The following is a 22,818-nucleotide window of genomic DNA, read 5'->3' as shown; positions in this document are numbered from 1 at the left end:
GAGAGGGATCCCTCCTCTGTGGCTCTTCCACCTTTTTTCCCTGTTAAAGGTTTTTTGTGGGCAAGTTTTTCCTCACTCGAACTGAGGGTCTAAGGACAGAGGGTGTCACTCCCTGTACAGAGGCAAAAGCCATCCTGGTGGCTCAACTGGTCAAGCGGGCTCCACAAGTCCTTCCTGCAGCCAACCAGTTCTGACTCTGGCTTCTGGCTGAAAAAATAAGGCCTTGAAACATGTATGGAGCATATAAAAAATAGACTTTTGGGCAAACAGACTCTGGCTGACTCATATTTATAAAAAAAAATGGGTGTGTTGTACATTCGCTGACATTTAAATGAACATTTAACAGTGTTTCTTTGTTAGTTTCTCTGCCTTGGACAAAATGTCCTTAAAGTTTGGGAAGTCCTCCAGCTGCAATGAGATCCAGCTGTTTGTAACCAGAGAGACCGACACACGTGGCGACCACCAGGGGGCAGCAGCGGCGGAAGCTGAGCCGGAAGAGAGGCGGCGTGTAGTCCACATGTGCGCACTGTGTTTATGTCAGATAAACAGCACACACGACCTGTGAGCTCGTTAAAGGTGAGATCTCGTTAATAAAACAGCGGTCAGACTCCGAGCTGTCATTTTGTTTGTTTGTCTGTTTGTTGTCAGAAACTTTCACGTCAGTCTGAGCTGATGTAATCGAGTAATTTCACTTTTCATTGTATGTAATCCAGGAAAGTAGCTCTGATGATGTAAACAACAGCCTGGATGTCACTTTGTTAAACCTTAAAAACTAATTATTATTTACAATATTGTCTTTTTATTAAGACATTGTGTCTTGATAGGCAAATAATTATGTACATGTTGCTGTGCACAGCATGTTTATGTCAGCATCCTTTCCACTGTTTATTTATATGTGCATAGTTTTCCTGTCATGTTTATGTTTACCTTTCCAAGCTCCTTGTTTATATTTCATGTTTATATCTGTATGCACATCCACTGCAATGTGTTAAATTCACTCTCGTGTGCACACACCTGAAATGATTACACAAATCTAGATGTATCAAATCAAATCAAGTTTATTTATATAGGCCTTTACAATAGCCAGATGGTACCCAAAGTGCTTTACAGCAAAGCCGTAGAAACAAAAACATAACAGGTACATAGATAAATAAATACAAATTAAAATTAAAATACAGTTAAAATACAGTTAAAGAATAAAAGTGCTGTAGTGTAAAAAAAAAACATGTGTGCCGTCGTCGGAATAAAACGCTAATCTAAAAAACAAGTGTTGTCTTGATATATTAGATTAATATATATTTTATTTATAGTTTACAAGTTTTTTTTAAATTTAGTAACAGTAACATACAAGAAAAAACAACAACAACAAAAAAAAAGAGGGAGGGCTGCCAGACAGTTCACAAGATAGTTAGTTATAGTCACCGTGCTACATAGTTTCATAGCCCGATAAGTCAGAGTCCCTGTGGTTGTCAGGTGATGTGACACCGTGCCAAGAAAGGTCCCCATGTTTTCTCAAACCTCTTCTGTGTATTGGGTTTGAACATACAGAGTTTTTCCATCTGTATAATGGACAGCATTTCTTTCAGCCAGTGTGCAAAATAAGGTCAGGAGAATGAGTTTCTTAGCCACCACCATTCCTATCCGCCAAGCCATCTGCACGTTGCGTGGTAGCTCAATAGACGTTACAGAGCATCCAAAGATGGCCAGGTCATGGTTAGGCTGAATGTCTTTGGAATAAACTGGCCACTCAAAGATTGCAGTCCAAAACTATGCAGAGTCGGGCAGAACCAGAATAAAACCACACTTGTCGTGTATAAAATAAAGTTAATCAGAGCCTAAACATGCTGAAGAAAAACACCAAGTCTGTACTTAAATATATTTTTAAAATCCCTGTTCAGATAATGTATCATAACAGCTTCAAATCACTGTAGATTGTTTTAAATCTGCGTTTTAAAGTCTCATAACAGCTGCTTATGATGGTGAGAATGATTAAAATACACTTCCCATCTTTACTCTTGTTGCTCTCTAACGTTGTAGATTGACACCGAAGATTCAGCACGATGAAGTAACATTGTTTACTCTTCTCTCAGTCAGCTTCATTCTTCAGTCTTGAATCAGTTCAGACTCATCCCAAACCACTTCAGCTGGGTTTAAGTCAGGTGATCATAGAGGCCGGGTTATCTGCTGCAGCACTCCGTCACTGTCCTTCTTCTTGGTCAAATAGACCTAACGTAGCCTGGAGGGTGTGTTTTTGGGGTCATTGTCCTCGACAGTGGGATGGCACGTCGCTGCAGGAAGCTGTGGTAGCCATCGCTGGTTACATGTGCCTTTTTGAATTTGGAATAAATCACCAACAGTGTCGCCAGCAAAACACCTTCACATCATCACACCTCCTCCTCAATGCTTCACGTGGGAACCACACATGCAGATACCATCCATTCACCTTCTTTACATCTCACATAGACACAGCGGTCTGAACCAAAAACCTCAATTTGGACTCAAAGTACAGATTTCCACAGGTCTAACCTCCATTTCTTGTGTTTGTTGAACTAAGTTTGGTCTAACTTTTAGCATGGTGCACCTTTTTGAATGAAGGTGTGTCCAAACCTTTGACTGGCACAGTATATCAGTGCTGATGTCTGAGCTGATGGTTGGTTGTGCTTTTATTTCTGTTTTCTCAGACATTGTTTCAAGATGCTGAGTGATTCTGAGGCTGCGGAGCTGCTCTCCTTCCTCTCCCCCGGTACTCGTGCTGACGTCAAAGCTCAGGCCACAGAGTACTTCCTGGGGCTGTCTGGACACAGGTAGGAGGTCGATCGTTTTACTGTTAATTATATGGCTCTTTAGACTGTCATCAGATGTGATGAATGTGCTCCAAGGATGTGTGTCTTCACACTGATTCATTTACGTGTTCGTTCTCCGTCACTCAGCTCAATGTTTGCTAACTTAAAGTCACCATTTGTGTTTGTTTTCAGGGATGGCTGCCGCTTCCTCCGCTCTAAACCTGACATACTTGCTGGCCTCTTTGCTCTGACTTCTGACATCTCTATTGCCATAGTAAAGGACTGTTACTACATCTTCATCAACCTGTCAGCTGACGAGACTCTGCACCAGGTGATCAGTCTTGACTGAGTAAAAAAATAAAGCCGTCAGAGATATTGTAGATTCAGTGTTGAAGATGTTACAGGTGTCTGTTCTTCTTTCAGGTTTTAGTCGGAGATGTCAAAGTTCTCCCAGTGTTGTTGAAGAAACTTCTGGATCCAGAGTTCATGTTCTCTGATCAGATCTGCACCATCCTGTCGAACCTGACCCGCCACGAGAAAACCTGCAAGACTGTGTTCAAGGTGATTGATTTAGAAATCATCCCAGGGAGGGGAAGTGTTTCTTGTTGGCTTGCACAGTTTGTTGTTCAGCTCATCAGAACCAAAGAACTCCAGGTTGAGTCCGGATCGTGAGGGATGAAGTGTTTCCTCTCTTGTTTCAGGTCATCCAGGAAGAGGTTGGTCTGGCTCAGGTGGTGGAGATCTTCTGTACTGAAGGTTACAATAAGAACGCCAAGCTCCACTATCTCGGCCCTCTGCTGTCCAACCTGACACAGCTGCCTGAGGCCAGAAACTACATCCTGGACAAGGACAGGTGAGCGATTCCACTAACTGATGGTCCCACCGAGGGGAGGTGGGCCTGAACTCAGGATGAATATGAACTGATTCCACCGCTGGTTTCTCTTTTGTGTTCACTGTACTAACAACCATACTCTGCAACAATCGAAGACACTCAAAGCACATTTTTCTTCTTTAAGTTAGTTGTGAATACAGCCCCAGAGGACTGACGCTGCTCTTCTAATGTGCTGCGTTTTTTTTAGGCTGCGTTCAGACAGGATCCGATGTTCCGAGGCAAACACGCAGGTTTTTCCATTCATTTGAGTGGCGGGTCATCTGTTTTGGCTGCAGCTTCTGGAAAAATACAGTCCGACGTCACGCTGCAGTCACCAATCAGATTATCAGATCGAACAAACTCCTCCACAGTCAGCCTGAAATGTCAAATGTCATCAAATGAAACTGAGACTGTCCAGGTGGATTCATGGACTAAACTCTGATACTCTACCTGTTGTGTTCTGGCTTCGTTTCTTCATTTGTACCTGAGTCTGGCTCGTAGTTTAGGCTGTAAAATAATGAAACACATACATTTTAATTTGGTTTGTGGTCAAGAGACATAGATTGATTCCTGATTGTTTTACAGCAGACATACAGCAGCCGCCCTCACCCTCCCACTGCCACACAACCCTGCAGCGATTCACGATAGCGCTGGCTTACATCTGAATGCACCCTTAGCCATGCAGGCTGTGTAGAGAAAATCTAAATCAGTAGCATTATTTGGAGCTCGAATATTCTGAACACATTCAGCTGAAATCTGGACGTTGACGTGTCTTAAATTATCTGTGTTGCAGGTGTGTAGTCCAGAGGTTGTTGTCCTTCACTCAGTTCCAGGCGTCGGCTGTGAGGAGAGGTGGAGTCATCGGCACCCTCCGCAACTGTTGCTTTGACCACGGTGAGACACACACACAGACCTCGTTCACACTTAAACTTGGACAGACATCTGATATCAAAGGAGGCGATCCTGAAATCTGAACTCCGCTCAGACCTCAGAAGGTTGCTTAAGATGCATTCTAGCCAGATGTTGAAAAGGTGTAAATGCATCTGTTTGTTCAAGACACATCTGTAATCTTCACACCTCCCAACTGTAACGAAAGTCAAGATATCTGAGGAAGTAGCCTCTGCAGGGAAAATCAGTAAAGCCGGGGATGTTTAAAGGAAATGTGAGGGATGCTGTTCCAGGTATGTCCCCACTGAACTGTAATCCAACAGTCCTCTGATCCAAACTTCTCCTCAATCCATCTAGCCCATCACGAGTGGTTGCTAAGCGATGCTGTGGACATCCTGCCCTTCCTCCTGCTGCCGCTGGCCGGTCCAGAGGAGCTGACAGAGGAAGAAAATGATGGTGAGAGTGAGTGTGTGTGTGTGTGTGTGTAATCCTTTAGTTTAAATATGAAGCTTTAAATTTGTTAAAGATGTCTTCATGAGTGGATGACGTGCACATAGTTGATGTTCACAGATTTCTATGTGATGTTCAGGTCTGCCTGTGGACCTGCAGTACCTCCCAGAGGACAAGAAGAGAGAAGAAGACCCCGACATCAGAAAGATGCTGCTGGAAACACTTTTACTGGTACGACACAGACACACATGTAGACTCGTGTGTGTTTGCATGTTCCGCTCTTTACTGTTTGTTTCTCTCGCACAGCTGACGGCGACCAAAGCCGGCCGGCAGACTCTGAAAGACAAGAACGTTTATCCGATCATGAGGGAGTTCCACAACTGGGAGAAGGACGTCCACGTTACAGCAGCCTGTGAGAAACTGGTCCAGGTAGGAAAGACTGAAAGTTTACTGTTTACTGAGTCTCCATTAATGTTTTTAGTAACCGCTGTGCTTTAGCACTGATAACATGTCAGCTGGAAAAAACAACTGCAGAACAAACATCCTCCAAAGTTTACCGTAAAACTGAATCAACGCCTCTCTGATCGTATCTCACTGCAGGACTGTTGCATTAGACTTCACGTGTCATGTACCGTACTCGTCTTTCCCTTTTCTAGGTGCTGATAGGAGACGAGCCGGAGGAGGGGATGGAGAACCTGATGGAGTTGGAGATTCCCGAAGACGTGGAGGAGAAACTGAAGGTGGCCGATGCCAAAGAAGAGCAGGAGCTGGAGAAAGAGCAGGAGAGGTTGAGACAGGAGGAGGAGGAGGAGGAGAAGAAGAAGAAGAGTGATGCAGAGGGGACGGACAAAGAACAGGAGGATGGACTGATACGATAAATCCTGTTTTTTAATTGTCGGCTTTTTATCATTCAGACGGGCGTCAGTTAAATGTTCATTAAGACTTCATTCAGACGTGGCAGGGCATTTACAGAAGGAGGCGCAGCGCTCTGCAGATCGAGCTGTAAGTCTGCTGGAGGAGTTAAAGTAAGCACTGATATGAAGGGAGAGTTTGTGTTCTGTCAAGCTGCAGCAACGATGAGTTTTAAAACTTTAATCAGTGATGTGAGTGTGAGGGGAAACTCACGCAACCTCTCACGGTGATAAATTTACTCACCTGCTTCGTCATCTATCACTGAAGTCTGACGCCTGACGATGCATTCGACGTCAACATTCACAACATTAAACTGATTTTATTATTATTGTGTCAACACTTACAAATGACAAATTTAACAGGGGTCTAAAAAAAAAGAGGTTAAGTAATCTTCATGACTTGTTTTTATTCTTTTCTAATCACCGACGCTGTACAGTAATGACGTCCGACCTGCTGTGGAGTGATCGTCTTCATGGGATTGATTATTGCGATCTCATCCTCTGGTGAGGCTGTTTTCGAGGGCGAGGTTCACTCCTAACACCCAGCTTCAAGGACCAGTGTGTAGGATTTAGTGACATCTAGCTGTGTAGTTGCTGATTGTTTCACCCTCTTCTTCTTAGTATAAAGGAGAAACAGCGGTGGCTGCCAAATGCACACAAACCATGAAACGCTCTCCCTAAAAGACAGAAACGTTAAACATGTCATAAGATCCTTATTTTCAGGTGATTATACACAAATGAAAACATATTTCTGAATATTATGTTACATTTCTGTCAACAGAGATCCTAAATCTGACACACTGGACCTTTGAAAGTCAGTTTAAGGTTGGACAAGTTGTTTTATTCCACACTGTCTGAGAGTATCGTGTTATTCCACCTCTTCATTAAAATTATATGATGTTTACACAGTGTGAAATATTCAAACCTGAGACGTTTTTTTATGGTTTGCATCAAACAGAAATGTTCTGCTGCATCGTTTCAGACCCACGTCTTCCCGACAGATTTTGAATCTTTGGAAACTTTAAAACCTCTGCAAGAATTTAAGATGAAATTCTGTGAGTCTGAAAAGTGTTTGGCTGCACAGCTTGAGACTAAATAAGAAAAGTTCCACCTTAAAACACACAAACATTCTTAAAAACTCTCTGCTGATGATTGATCTGTCACAGTATATTCTGATTTCATTAGGCTGTCACGAGGACAAATAGGGGGATGTAATTGTTACGGGAATTTTAAAGAAAAACCCTTAAATAAGGAGGATCGGATTCAAAACATCGAAGTTTATGTTGAATTTATTGTTTCACAGTGCAACACACTAAAGAGGTTACAGAGAAAAAGGCTCCCTGAGGAGCTCTAACTGTTGGTTCTTAAACATTTTCCTAAAGATGGGCTGTGCCAACCCCTGTAAATTGTTAACAGACAATTTGCACATATGGCATCTAAACAGTTTTCTTCAACATATCCCCTAATGAGTAGCCAGTATGTCCCCAATCTAGATGTCACCTCTCTGGCCTGGTTCTGGAATCCTTCTATTTATACATTAACCTGAACTTTACCTTACCCTGCCAGTCTCAGTATAACAGCAATAAAGGGAAGTGCCTTTAAGACATGTAATAAATAGGAACAAACATCGTATAAGTTGAAAACATCTAAATAGCAGTGTAACCCTAATAAAACAGTAATAAAATAAAATAAGTGTTAGCACTCGTATTGTTTAGAATATAATCCTCAGTGCTATAAAATGAACTATAAGTGACCATTTTATTATTTTATTAATCTTCAGTTCCTCACAGATCAGAGCGGAAGAAGCCGCCTAGCTGAGAGATGAAATGTTCCCTGTTCCCTCACGCTCACTAAGTTATTGAGTAAACTGAAACAAAGTCTGAGCTCTGGTCACAGCTGAGGAGCGTCCATGTGTAATCATACTGTATTGTGACCTTTCCAGATGTCATGTACTGTTTAGATACACATGTTGGAGATGTCAGCTGATGCTCCTCTGGGGCAGTTTTTAAGTGGCGCTGGCCGTCCAGCAGGCGGTGTCAGAGCGTTTCCACTTTGTGTTGTCGTCGCTGGTGTTGAACTGCTGCTCTCTCCTCTGCGGAAGTTCATTCTTAACATGAAAATAAACAGAAGAGAATTTAACTCATGCACTCAGCACTCATGTGTCTCACGACATGACTCAACAGCAGGCACGTTAAACACTTTAAAACTGAATCATTGTGACTGAAAAAGTGACAATTAAAGTCTAAATTTAGTCGTTTGTGTTCCAGAGTTCTGATAATCTGAGATAAATTTAGATAAATTGAGATAATCTGACTGATTAAAACCTGAAGTAATCTTTAATCTTTTCATGATCGAGACTCACAAGATGAAACCAGGAAATACAAACACAACTGTGTGTGTGTGTGTGTGGTGTGTGTGTGTGTGTGTGTGTGTGTCCTTTGTTCTTCTGCCTTTGTGGGGACTGCTTTGAGTTTAAACACCTTAGACTGAAGGCATTTTCAAAAGTAAAGCTGTGTTTAAGACACATTTTGAGACGTTGAAACGTTACGGCATCATTTTTGGGGGGGGAATTTTTGGACATTTATAGTGAAGTGAGGACCGTTTTAAAAGGTCAGGGTGTTTTTTCTTTTGGACATTTTGTCCGGTCCTCACTTCTTCAAAGGTTTTTTTTTTTCAGTTTCAAATCCGAGACCATGCAGCGTACACGGTACACATCTTTTCGTGTCTGTCAGCAGATTTGCATTAGTGTAGCTGAGTAGAGGAAGTGTTTGCAGTCTCTGATCTACTTTTTATGTGAGGTTAAAATCTTGAGGAATACACTCTCATTTCAAATAGGGGCCCTGTGTGTGTGTGTGCGCGCTGACCAGGTGTTTCTTTATCAGCCTCTGTGAGTTTTTCCACCTCGACACAAGGTCAGATCCAAGCTGTGTGTGGGAAATCGTCTCATTTCACACTGAAACATTTAAGTTATCCCTCTTAGTTCTGTAGTTTGAAGTGGATTTGGACTTTCTGAAGTTTAGAGTTGTAAGAAACAGAGCTCAGTTCACCCTAGATCAGCCAGAGGGTGTTACATAACTCAGTGTTCCCTTTCATGTGAGGTCAGGCCACATCATCCTATACATATACACTGCTGGAAGTATGCCAGCTGCTTGGTTCAGTTGTTTTGTGTCACTTCTGATCAAGACTTCCATCTATAATGAAGCTGATTTTGAGTTTTTTAGTTCAGTGGTTTGAGTCGAGCCGTCGCCTGAAGATCTGAATGGGAGTGCATGTTGAGACTGAACACACTGCTGCATTTTTGTTCATCGGAGGGTGAATACAGGAAGGAAAAGAAAGAAGACTTGTGTTGAACGGAGACGGAGGAGGAGGAGGAGGAGGAGGTGGAGGAGGAGGAGGTGGAGGTGGGTGTGTTCAGCGTCACTGAGCTGTTTAGTAACTAGGCAGGTCTGTGTGTCCCAACCAGCCAATTGGACGAGGACGTTTCCTGTTTCACTTCCTTGTTTGTATCCTCGGGGCACACACACATGGGTTACGTGTCAGACGTGTCCTATACGCCAGCGATTGTGTCGGTCTGTGTTGTCAGACTGACACACATTCAAGATGTATCACTCCCGTGCCGTCCCTACACATGTACCTCACAGCTGGGTGTTACTTTACATGCAGAGCGTGATAAGCTCAGGAGATGTGATGCAAATTGTATTTCATTTCATAACTTATCACCGACTGCGCCTTCACTACTGACAGCACTACTGTCTTAAAGAATGACGCACTTTGTTTTGCTGCTACAAGTGCGGTAACTTCATTTGCATGCTGCTAACACTGATATATGCACACACTTTGACATAAAGTCACAGTTGTATTGCTATTGAGTTCACGTCATTTGTGATTTTGTGCCTCAGCAATGCACTTTAATAGTAACTTTAGTTTTTTTGTATGTTGTACCTCTATTATCTTTAAATCATGACACATAACTTACAGTGTTATTCCTCTTAATTTATAGGTAGGCACAAGTAAACAAGGTGAGAGGTCAGGGCAGTTGTGGAGAATAAAATAAAATTGCTGCTCTCAGCGTTATCGACCCTTAAATAATATTTAACACAGGGGACAAGAACTCAAAATCAAACTTTACTTTAGGCTAAATATTGTTTTTATACATGTTAACAAGCCCAGTTACCTCAGTAATATGAGATGCATTTCTATCTATTAAAGTTCTTTTAGGACTAAAGCAGAAATGTTGCCTGGTGATCTAAAGCATTTGTTGGTAGCTCCCATGTGTTGCACCATAGTAATCCCTGACCGCTCTCGGGTAGACGAAGTGTGGGGGGTGGGGAGGTTATGAACACCAACCTGATTATGCTGGGGGGTCGCTACAATGAAAGGCTGAAAGAAGCAGACCCCACCTCCTAAGTCAGCTGGGATTTGCTCCAGCCCCCCGCGACCCTGATGAGGATAAGCGGTCACAGAAAATAGATGGATGGATGATATGTGTGCAGTATGACCTACCGAGCAGCAGAACTCGGTAGGTCAAAGTTTGGGGGAAGAACCTAAACTGAACCTAAAAGCACCTTAAACTACAAAAAGTACACAGTTCCCTTTTTATAAGGTACTTTCTAACTTTGGCACAAAGGTCCAATGAAAAGAGTATTGTCAGAAACATACTGCTGACCTATAGCCCACGTGTTCCAGTGTAAAGAAGACAGTATAACAACAGTGTACTTTTACTTCAGGAGGATTGATACAGTTCAATGTTGTGATGGGGTACAGAAATTTAAAAAATCACAGACAAAGGACCAGTATGGATTTAAATTCAGACAGGTTTATTGCATGTTATGGATAGAAGTGCACAGAGGATGTGAGGAGGCGTTGTATGAAGGAGAAGGAGTTGGATATCGACTGGTGCTGGCTGGTGATGGTGGGGCAGAAGGGAATATCAAAGTTTACTACCTGCAGAGCCCTGGTAGCTCACCTGGTGGAGTGTGAACCCCATATAATCCAAAATAAATGCACACATGCTCCAAACCTTTTATTTCAAAGCCCAAACTTGGGCAGGCTTAATACCAAACCCACAGCATGTGTACAAACATCTTTATAATGTCACTCCACCACCAAATGTTGATGACTGAAGCTCATTTGTGACCTGTGAGGAATCCTGACCTGTGAGTTTCAAACATGCCCGTATAAAGTTCACACATTCTTACCTACGTGTATGAACAGATGCGTACTGTATGCTGCTACACTTCTACTCTTCGTAGATGTCAGAGTTCTGGACTGAAACTTGAGTCACATTTCCGTCATGAGTGTGTTGATAATGAATTCACTTGAACTTCGATCCACGAAATGAAACAACAGATCTTCTTCTCTTCATATGAGGCTCTCTTGCTCGGCTCTTTCAGTCTGAACTAATCACACACAGCCAGTGGAATGTGTGTTTGTGTGGGTGTGTGTGTATGTGTGTGTGTGTGTGTGTGTGTGTGTGTGTGTGTGTGTGTGTGCGCGCGCGCCTGTGTGTGTGCGTGTGTGTGTGCGTGTGTTTGTGTACCTTGAGCAGATTGTCAGTGCTGTGAAACATTCACCACAATGCTGAGAGGATGTCAACTCCGTTACTTTCTCTCTCTTTTCTTGAGCTGAGCTCCTCTGTGTGTGTGTGTGTGTGTGTGTGTGTGTGTGTGTGTGTGTGTGTGTGTGTCAGTACAGTGGAGTATCAGGAAACAGATCACACACACACACTAGTCAGCCTCACAGACGATAAAAGTGACTGCCATGCTGAAGCCAACACGATAATAAACTGCCTCAAACATTCACTGTACCTCTAAATGATTTAATCTCACTGTTTAAATTCAGTTTTTGTTCTTGAAACACATAAATATCATCACTCATACACAGTCTACTCATGCTGTTCATGCTGTATACACTGTCACCCACCTACCTCATGTAGATAAAACAACCTGCTACATAAACCACATTTATCTCAGCATCTTTTACACCATCTCAGGCTTGTTGTCCTTGTTATCAGCTGTATTTATATTAATAATAATATTTTTACTTATATAGAACCTTTTAAATAATAGAGTTTACAAAGTGGTTTACAGAGCAGAGGACATAAAAGAAGGCCACAGAGAGAGGCAGAACAATGAAGAGAAAGCAATAATATGATAAAAAGAATAAATAACAATAAAAGATAAAGAGATAAATAAATAAATAGACGTCATCACAAAAAGTTAGCTCTGTAAAAATGAGGGATCAGGAATCAGGGAGCCTCGTCTTCTCAGGTGGGTCGTTCCAAAGTTGAGGGGTCCCACCTGGGGATCTTCGGCTGCAGACTGGCCTGTACTGACCCTGATGTGATTTAAAAGTGATAAATAAAATCTTAAATTCAATCTTAAAACGCACAGGGAGCTGATGGAGGGGAGCCAAAGTCTGTAAAATGTGATGTCGTCTGTTAAAACCGGATTTATGTCTATACCTGAGTGTGTGCATGGGGAACACATACCTGGTCACTAAAACTGATTCTGGTTCTGATAGTCACGATTCTTTCTGGTTAAAGAGACGAACATCCATCAGTACAATGAAATGAAGCTGTAATAGTCAGTGTACTGTAACTGTGTACTACTAAGGCTGTGTACGTGTGTGCTGATCCACCTGTGTTTCACCATCTATCTAATCATTTTCTATAACCGCTTATCCCGGCATTGGGCAACACCCATGCCACCCTAAGAGTCACCAATTTACCTGCACGTCTTTGGACTGTGGGAGGAAGCCGGACACGAAGACACGGGGTTCAAACCAGAAAACTTCTTGCCGCGAGCACCTTGTATTTGAACTATTAAGTCTTTAACCAGCAGCTACATGCTGAATATTTAATAAAACACACACACAGTAAGAAGTGTGTCAAAGACAATGCGCGTTCTGGTGCGTATAATCATCACCTCTGTGATGATGTGTGAGGGTGTGTGTGTTTTAACTATCAACACAATGATTACCACTGTTGTCTGTTCACTGTGACACACTTTAGTGACAAATCAACCACAGACACAGATTTTAGAGGCAGAGTGTGATCATCCTGTGCTCTGTGCTGAAAAACACCCGACCACACATGCCTGTTAACAACAGCAGTAACACACCGGTTTATATTTGCATCAATGGTGCTGTGATTTGAACACTGTTTTATTTGTGTAGTGGAGTTCATTGTGTCCAATATAAGAGAGCTCTGTTTACTGAACATGGCATAAATGTAAATATAATATGCATAACTATGTTTTAATTATCTGAAAATAAGAATTATGTTATCTTAGAATCAAGCAGCAATCTCTCCAACAGAAGTGCTGAAATCTGCAGTTCCTCAAACGTCCACTTGAGGCCGCCTCCAGAAGTGAGTCAGTCTCCATAAGTCCCCATGTCCAAATGTCCAACTTCACAGCAGAAATAAACATGTTTACAGCCTGGTACAAAAAACAGTTTTGGTCTCTGTAGCTAATTTCCCCGTTCATGACAACTGTACTGAGGGTGAATTTATATACAACTCACCTGTTCACATTATATTAAGGCTTAAAGTTATGCTGGATTAAGAGCGTGGACGCTTTGATTGACAGGTAGATGCCATTACAGATGTCTCAATGGTCAGAATGAGCTTTTTCTACAGGTGCCATGTTGAACCGTCATGTTTCTACAGTAGCCCAGAACGGACAAACTAAACACTGGTTCTACAGAGGGCCTTTCGCATTTTTATAACACTTTGCAGCCACCGTAATTTCTCAGGAACGGGAGGGCAGCTGCACCGCTAGATGCCACCACTGACCCTTTAACACTGAATATTTTATTTTTCACACAGGAAGATTCCTGCTTTGAACCTCGGCCTTTCTGTGTGGAGTTTGCATGTTCTCCCCGTGTCGGCGTTAGTTCTCTCCCTCCCACAGTCCAAAGTCACGCAGGTTAATTGGTGACCGTAAAGGTGTGAATGAGAGTGTGAATGGTTGCTGGGATCAGTTCCAGCCTCCTGCGACCTTGATAAAGATTACTGAAAAAGGATGGATGGATATATTGAAACATGCTTAATGCTTAAGTGCTTGTATCTGGGCATGCTAATGTTGGTGGCAGTGTTTAATATATTCTTTTTGGTTTTGGAAATATGATTTAAAAAAAGACCCTTTACATTGCATTGCCTCATTTTACAAAGTATCTGTGTTACTTGAGATCCATGTACAGGACTTCATCATGTGAAGGAAGCCAAAGTTTGACGTACCTATGACTGGATGGGTCAGTAACGTTTCATCTGTGTTTTGCCTCCTCAAAATGTGAGAAAACTTTCACTACATATCACAAAAATCCCTGTAAATGTCAAATTAACCTTTTCAACTCTTTCAAAGTTGCTTTAATCTTCACAGTTCATCTCAGTCGCTTCCAGAAATGTAAAATCCTTTCCACATGATCTGCCATTTCACCTCAGTGTGCAATCTCTGAGCCTGCAGCTTCTCATTAAAAACACAAAACTTAAAGTTTATATGAAGGCCCGAGTTCAGAATTGGAGCCTCGCTGCTGGTTTGTCATTCCGCTGTGCACGGCTGTCAATCATTGTGTTTTTCTGTCCTCTCATTGGCTGGCTTGTGTACTCAACAGAGAAGTCTCCGCCTCCGGAGCGGAGAGCTGTACTTTTCCACTCCAAAGTAAGATAGACCAACTCCATCCACTCCTCCTCCTCCTCCTCCTCCTCCTCCCTCCATTACTTCATGTATTCATAACACACACACCCCCCTTCCCAGTCACACACACACTGAGCTAACAGAGGTTTCTTCCAGGATTTTTCGGTTGTATACAGAACCACAGCGACTGAGGTCACTCTCTGATTGGTTACTAGTTCTGGTTGAAAAACACAAACCGGTATGCTCGGTCTGATTTCACTGCAGATGTTCTGAAACGTGACAATAATGTCATCATGTGACCTGTGAGGAAACACCAGGAGTCTAAAAAAACCTTATAGAGATCATGATTTTCATCCTGTTTCCCCTGCAAGTATCATTTCCCACAACACACAGCACCACAGTCAAAATAATATCCAGGATAACCAGATCCGGTACAGCCCTGTCTCAAGTCAATATGCCGAGCTCCACAGTGGATCCGGCCCTGAGCACTCAGTGTATCATCATCATCATTATTACAGGACATTGATTTCATCATTTTGCCTTTATCGAGCAGCTGAAAGTCGAGACAAGACGAGAGAGACGGACTAAAGTGTGTCGAGAGCCGAAGTCCTGGTGTCGTGTCCGAGCTTCTGTAACTCAATGCAGTGTTTCATTCAGCAGTTTTTTCAGAAGCGTGTCTCTGTGCTGCTGTTATCACAGTCTGAACTAACAGCGTCCTCTCACCTCTTTTGACGAGCTGTGACTTTAATCAGCAAAAACCCTGGGCTTTGTGGGACGTGGTGCTAAAAGGCCATTAAAACCAGAAATACTGAACAATATTACATAAAAACTGGAATGCTAAATGACTCTCCTAGCCTTATTTTTGATAGAAATATTCTGTTATAGATGTCTTCTAGCCACAGCTTATTGCACGTTCAGCCAAACAAACCACTCCCTGCAGAGTGGACACTAATGTTCCCCATCAGGATGCTCTCAATTCTTCAGTATCTGAACGGATATCTTGAATTTCCTCAAGCATCTAAGGTGAAACAGTCTCTGCCTCGCCTTCCTCACCACAGAGTCAGTTATGCAGAGACTACGTCAGGCCCTCTGCATTGTGGACATACTTGAAGCTGTCCACTCTCTTCCTAAAGTCCACTATGATCTCTTTAGCCTTCGCTGAAGTTCAGGAGGAGGTTTCTGTCTTGACATTAACATTGACATTTACCTTCTTTGCTGTGTCGTCAGCAAACTGGCTTTGATGGTGTGTGTACATGAAGTACAGGAGAGTACTCAAAATGCAGCCTTGGGGTGCTCCAATATTAAGTCAGTCACTGACAAATTTCATCGTGGGTAGGGCACCATGCCAGTTGAAAGTTTAATTCAACTATTCTGCAGTATATATCCTCAACAAATTACAGAGGAAGACAACACAAGACATAGCAGCCAGCTAATATTACTTACTAGACCAACAGCAGTCATCTTTCCTCTTCTTCACCCTCCGTGAACTTCCCCTTTTGATTTCTGTTATTATGTCAATAGAGGCTGTTGCACACTACCTGCTTCCCCAGCTCCAGTTCTGGCACAACACCGGCTTCACAGGCCTTTAAAAACCTCCTGTTATTCCTGGTGGTCCCTGTAGTAGTAGTTGGTGGTGTGTGACTTAGTGCCGTGAAGCATTACATACTTCTCATTGGTGATCGTACCCAGAGCACGAAGTGACATGGTGTGATACTTTTTTACTTTTGAACTGTTTTTAATTTAATCATCACTAACCTGTAAAAAAGTTTCACACATAGAGACGTGATTATAAAGACAGAAGGAAATCATTAACACCTTAAATATTAAACTTTAAACTCACAACATGGCTCACAGATTTCAGATTTCAGCAACTAGCACCACAGGGTGTGTGTGTGTGTGTGTGTCTGTGTCTGTGTGTGTGTGTGTGCGTGTGTGTGTGCGTGTGTGTGTGTGTGGGTGTGTCGCTGATCTTTCTAACCGTTGTTCATACTACAACTCTGTCTCTACTTGTTGTTGAATGGCTCACTCTCTCTTCCTGTGTTTGGCCGTGTCAGCTGACCAATCAGAGGCAGCATTGCGAAACAGCATCTCTTTAAAGGCTTTAAAGTAGAAGCTGATGACAGCAGCAGAAAAAGTAGAAACATGAGCCTCAGTAGATACAACGCAGACAGTGGAGACTAAACAGCTGTGTCCCCGAGCACTGAGTCCTCTGATAAGATAAGAAACAGTGCAAACACATCGTAGGTCAGTGTGTTTGTCTGTGTGTGTGTGTTCTTGGTTAACACACCCTCGGTACCTGAGCTGATCAGCTGATCTACAGGTCAAAGGTCAGCCTGAGGAGGTTAGATCTGCTGCTGGCATGAAGTCACTTGGTGCCACCTTTGTCTCCTGTCAGGCAGGTTTTCTTTGCGGCACACAGGATCTTTATTTGAATTGCTGTTGTGATCTGAGATGATTAAATCATCCCAAACTGACAAAACCGGACTAAGAAGGTTCCTGATCCAGCACTCTGAAAGGTTAACATGATATAAACATCATAAAATCTGCAGCAAATCTTAAATAATGTCAAAAAATTTAAGGGAAAGGCTCTTAAAAGCTTAAATTAAAACACTATCACACCACCAAATTGAGCATTTATGGATGACAATACACAGGTCTGCACCTTGCATTACACTGTGAGTTATTATCTTTTTGGTTTTTATAATCACTGAAGGACTGGGCTCAGATAGCAATAATAAGCAGGCTATCTGGTTGCTTAGAGCCACAATTAACAGGAAAGGGTTGGGGCACATATTAACTTGGACTTATGTTGCTCATTCCTCACTTTACACGGTGTTAAGTTGACTGACTCGCTGAGGGGCTGCCAACTTTCACGCAATGACTGTGAGACTCACACAATTAACTCTTCACATGCTCTCACACCACATGTTCATTAACCTGCAGATTCAGATTTGTCGCTTTCCTCCTGATCCAAACAGAACAGTTCAGCTAACTCTTTCTAGTTTAATAACAGCTGGTTTCTTTGCTCCTGCAGGATTCACAGAGCTTTGAACAATTTGTTCTCCTTCATTTACTTTTCACATCACGTTTCTGTTTGTTAATTAATTGGTTCATCTCTATTGTCTGCTTGGGCGTGTTCAATTTGTTGATTGCACCTGGAGTTTTTTGGGGCCATAAACAAAATCTTGTTTAGGGCCACTAAAAGCCTAAAAGCCTAGGGCCGGCCCTGATAATTAACAAGAGGCACACAGAGAGAGCCTCTGTTTCAGGACTGGATGAGTTAGGAGTGGATGATATAAAAGAATGTCTTACATTATGTGGAAAGGTTGAAAAATATTTCTTTAAGTACAGCACATATTTCTTTTAAAGGTGTTTAATCGCAACAATACAATCTCAAGGTCCTGTCTTGTAGTCCCTCAAAGTACAAAATACTTTCATCATCTTTATTATTTATTATTCCGGTTTATATTACAAGATGTGTAGTCCTAATATTGCACAGATATTTGGAGAAACGGGGTTATGGGGAGGCTCACAGCTCCATTTTGCCCCAGGGTCCCCAAGCAGGTTCTTCCAGACCCAGTTTACCTACTTACCTTGAACAGGTTTTCACACTTTCAGAATCAAGTATTCTTGTACACTACAGGTCTAAATCCTCGTATCTGTGTAAATCTGGTTTAGAGGATGAAAAAATGACTCAACTGTCCAATAAAAACAGAGAAATATGATATAATAATCCTGCATTACATAGCCAAGCACCATCAGTAAATTTTTGACAATCTGTGTTACTGTGTAAGAAATTAAAAATGAAATAAATAATTGTATAATTCTAATAAAACAAAAAAAGCATGTAAAACCTTACAGTAAGTGCTTTGGGTTAAAAAACCCACAAACTACTGCTCTGCTACAAATAAACAGACAGCTACACCAAGAGATCCATGTCATATTAAAGCTAACTGGAGAGCTACTTATCTGAACCTAAAGCTGAATGTACACGTCCACACTCATCCAAAATATAACCACAACATCGTGGCAATTCAGTTGATTGTACATTAATAAAGGAGATAGTTGCTAAAATGGAGAAAAACACTATGTAACTCTAAAGCACATAACCCAAAGTATTAAATTGTTCTTTAATTTGTTAGATTGAATTCAGTAATTAAAATAAAGTTAACTTTCTCATATAGGTCAAAGGGAGGAGAACATTTTGTTTGTAGGCTGAAGACAGAGTACAGTATGTGCATTATGTAGGCTGCAGGCCTCTGGAGGGGTAAAATAATCAGACTGAAAGGGGCATTAAAATGAGGGCATAACTTAACATAACTCTCTTTATTATACAGTTATTATACAGCCAGCTTGCTGTCTCACTTTGAAGGGCAGAATAATGAATCTTAAAAAATCAGAGAACCTTGCCTGTTCCTTACACTTTGACCCGCTACCATTATTAGTTTATGACACATGAACACAAAGAGGCTTACACCTCCCTACCCGTCCTATAAGTGGGTGTGACCAGCCCACTTCACTTTATGTAATCCCCTCCGACTGCTCTGGAACGCAGTGTTTCTCCCGCCTTCCTGCTCCAAAGCCCATCTAAAGTTTCATAATGCTTAAATGTTGGTTTAACATTGTTGATAAGGTTATACTCGCAGGGCAAGTGTATAAATATCTAACAGACTACTAAGAGATCAACGTTGGTTTTATAACAAAATGTCTCTGGTTCATTCATAAATCTAGTTTTAACTGGGACTAGCTGAGCAGATGGTGTCAGATACTGAGAGCACATTAGAGTTTTTAGAAACAGAGTAGAGATTTATGTACGCCTGAATATTTCAGTGCCTTAGTACACCAGACACCAGCCGTCTTTGTTGATATGCTTTATTTCCACTATGGAAATAAGTTACATCTTGTGTCATGCTTCAGTTTTATTATTATGTATTATTATTTGTTTCTGTTACATGCATTATATAGTTGTTTTGTCTATGTGTCCATGTCCCATCTTGGATTAAAGCAGTTTTTTCATCATCAACTGTGCTACGTGTGCATTGGTTGTTGGTTGGTTTCATCTATTTCTTCATCATGCACCCCTCCCTCCCCCTGAAAAAGTTTTTAAATTCTTATTTCTGCACTTTTTTTTGTATTTTAACTAATGTTGAATGTGTTTTTTCTTCGCTGCTCTCGTCTGAACTTCTGATCTTGATGCTCCTCTCACACATTGCCATGGGAGTGTTTGTTTTTACAAGGTTTTAACTGTGCGTTATTCACTCCAAGCAGCCTGGATGACTCACTGACACACTGGCCTTGTTAACTCTACGCACTTGAATATGACACTTGACATAAAAAAAATAAAAACACTCATTTAAATCCACAAAGAACACCAATCAGCACGTGTTACATCAATCATTTATTTATATATATTTTTTTTAGGTTTTATCTTTTTATTTTGTACAGTAAAGGGCTTTTGTGTTAATGACAGTCTGCATCGGCCAATCAGCTGCAGCGTAATGTAGCCAGCTTGATGCCGATTGGCTGTTTGGGCTCACTCCCACCACCCAGCCCATTTCCCTTTGTGTGCAACAACAACAACAAAACAAAAAAAAAGGCAGCACTTTACAGCATCAGACACACTCTACCAAACATGAACTGTTTAAAAAAAACATCCTTCTTATAATAATGTCATTTAATCTTACATTCAATAAATCTAGAAAAATACCAACAGGGTGAGATAATTTCACTTTCCTCACTGAACAATCAATGCCAGTATCTTGAAAAAAGACAAAGTAAGGCAGATCACATCAAAATTCTGGAGTATTAAGAAAACACTTTTTTAAAAAAATGTGTTTAAAAAGTTGATTTCTGCAAGAAACTGGTGCAATCATCTCACCCTGCGAGCATGTTTGTAAGACTTTAAGGCTAAATGACTTGATAAGACGGAGATTTCTTTCAGTTTTCTTCCGTGAACATGAAGCAGAACAAACCTGGTTCAGTCTGAGGTTTGAGTTTCACGCTGCCCAGAACAAAACGGCACCCTGAAAGTTTCAGGACGTCAGGATGTCACAGAACTCAACAAAGTCCCTCTGCATGAAGTTCTGGCTCTGAATCAGGTCGTCCTCAGAGGGGAAATACTGCATGCTGTCCTCCTGCAGACGCAGGCTGTCCTCCTGCAGACGCAGACTGTCCTCCTGCAGACGCAGACTGTCTTCGTGCAGTACCAGGATCTGCCCCGGGGGCGTCGTTGAGCCGTGTGGGTTGGGACTGTCCAAGAGGGCTCCCCTGGCATTCTCCAGGACGCCCAGGTACGAGTCCATGTCTGTGAGCTCCATGTCGCTGTCGGAGCTGCTGCCACTGTCGCTCCCCACTGAATCGGAGCGCATGTGCAGCATCTGGTACTTTTCGTGCATTAGAAACTGGTTGGTGTTCTTGGGCGCTCGCATCCCCCTCGCTCTGTTCCCTTTGACGTTGACAGGCCGGAGGGACATCGCCGGCCTCTGGAGGTGAAGGGGATGATGGTAATGAGGATGATGACGCTGAGCGTGTTGGTGGTGTTGGTGGTGATTTCGCCCTCTTGGCCACCCTCCCCCTCCTGTCCTCCGTCCCTGCAGGCGCCCCCTGCAGCTCTTGGACCAGCCGTGCTTTCTGCGGCTGGAGGGGTCCCTCTGTGGAGCCCCTTTTCCATCCTGCTGCTGCTGCTGCTGCTGCTGCTGCTGGCAGCTCCTCCTGCACATCATCTCTGAGAGCATTTTTCTTGTCTTTCTTGCAGTCGCCTCCCTTCCTCCTCGCTGCTCTCCTTCACATCCTCCTCCCTTTGCTCAGTGGCCCAAACAATAACAAAGAGAGGCTGGTTTCTGATTTTTTTTCCCCCCTCCAGATCACAAAATGACCCTCCTCTCGCTCTGAGTCTACCTTTTCACTATTCTTGCACGTTTTTTCTTGACCTCTGCCTTTGGCTGATGCATAGCCTGCTCTTCCTCCCCTTGCAGCAGCAGCTTGCCTGCTGGGCTTTTCTTCCCTGTCACGCCCTCCTCTTGTCTCTCTTAATCTCTCTTCTTCACCTCTCTAAAAAGTCAAATCAGCTCTTTTACAGCTCTGATCAGTGAACTGAAATGAGCTACTGAGGGGTTTTTGAAGCGTCTTCTGGCTGATTTAAAGCAGTTATTTCTCAGTATCAGGCCGACAACTGTGTTGCACTCAGCTCTGACCAGCTCTGACTGTGGCTCTGCCTTCTCCTCACAGCCTGGATAAAGAGCTGGAAGGATCCACTCATGGGTTTAACACAGGAAGGGGTGCAGGATGTGCAGGTTTATCCTCTGCATTAAAAAAAACCATCATAATATGAGAGATTTCTGTCGGTTATGACTTTTACATGCATGCATAAGATATCATAAGACATATAAGAGGCTGCAGGTGCCTCAGGTTGTAAGCTGTCGCTGTGATCACCAGAATCAACCCCCCCGTTGCTGCAGGATGGTTCATTCCTCTTCAGTTTTAGTAGCTGAAATCTGACCCACAGCTGCTGCCTTCAGCCCGCCCCTCTGACAACAGACAGCAACAACAACCAGCAGCACAGCCACAGTACTGTAATACCACTGACAGCAGTTAGTTATTGTGTCATGCACATACAAGTACCCAACCCACATGGACCCAAGACAACACAAGTACTGCAGCAGGGGTGAAACATGTGTATAAAAACCTTGCAAACAAACAAATTTCTCTTCCGTACCAAACGTTACAAATAAAATCTGCCACAAGTTCTTCTGGCAAACTCACATGGTAGCCATCTTACCAACGTGGCTCTAGGGTTACTCAATGTGTGCGTTGGACTGAAAAAACTTCAACAAATATCAGATGGATAAAGTTGAAATTCATGCTACCCCAAAAAATTCACCACTGACAGTATAATATTGTCATATCTCCCGGGTAATATATAAAAAAAACCCTGGCAAAGACGTGGACCTGACGCCTGAGTGCTTAAACATGCAACCTGTAATGCCAACATGGCAGCAAAACTTGACAAAACTACCAAAATAAGACCCAAAAAAACAGAAAAACAGAATTCAGAAGTCTCAGAGAGTCCACTGAAGGTCAAATATTCATCAACACCTGTCAGTCAAAGCGTCCATGCTGTTAATCCTGCATAACTTTAAGCCTTAATATAATGTGAACAGGTGAGTTGTATATAAATTCACCCTCAGTACAGTTGTCATGAACGGGGAAATTAGCTACAGAGACCAAAACTGTTTTTTGTACCAGGCTGTAAACATGTTTATTTCTGCTGTGAAGTTGGA

General features: G+C 42.4%; 2 protein-coding genes across 2 annotated transcripts; one reads left to right on the top strand and one right to left on the bottom strand.

Moving 5' to 3' along the window:
• Positions 1-429: 429 nt before the first annotated feature.
• On the top strand, positions 430-6,827 carry hgh1 (HGH1 homolog (S. cerevisiae)). Its single transcript, XM_019268266.2, has 10 exons — positions 430-576; positions 2,682-2,804; positions 2,976-3,114; positions 3,207-3,344; positions 3,485-3,636; positions 4,448-4,548; positions 4,900-4,998; positions 5,132-5,223; positions 5,299-5,421; positions 5,649-6,827. Exons 2-10 carry the CDS (start codon positions 2,695-2,697, stop codon positions 5,868-5,870), a joined length of 1,176 nt encoding a protein of 391 aa, XP_019123811.1. The 5' UTR covers positions 430-576; positions 2,682-2,694; the 3' UTR covers positions 5,871-6,827.
• A 13,097-nt stretch (positions 6,828-19,924) lies between these two features.
• Positions 19,925-21,754, bottom strand: wu:fb55g09 (coiled-coil domain-containing glutamate-rich protein 1). The gene has a single exon (XM_019268264.2). The coding sequence runs from the start codon at positions 21,271-21,273 to the stop codon at positions 20,572-20,574; it is 702 nt and encodes a 233-aa protein (XP_019123809.1). The 5' UTR covers positions 21,274-21,754; the 3' UTR covers positions 19,925-20,571.
• Positions 21,755-22,818: the final 1,064 nt, after the last annotated feature.

Source organism: Larimichthys crocea, chromosome VI (assembly GCF_000972845.2).
Source record: "Larimichthys crocea isolate SSNF chromosome VI, L_crocea_2.0, whole genome shotgun sequence".
In the NCBI taxonomy this organism is placed as follows: Eukaryota; Metazoa; Chordata; class Actinopteri; family Sciaenidae; genus Larimichthys; species Larimichthys crocea.
This window is presented reverse-complemented; position numbering and strand designations above follow the sequence as displayed.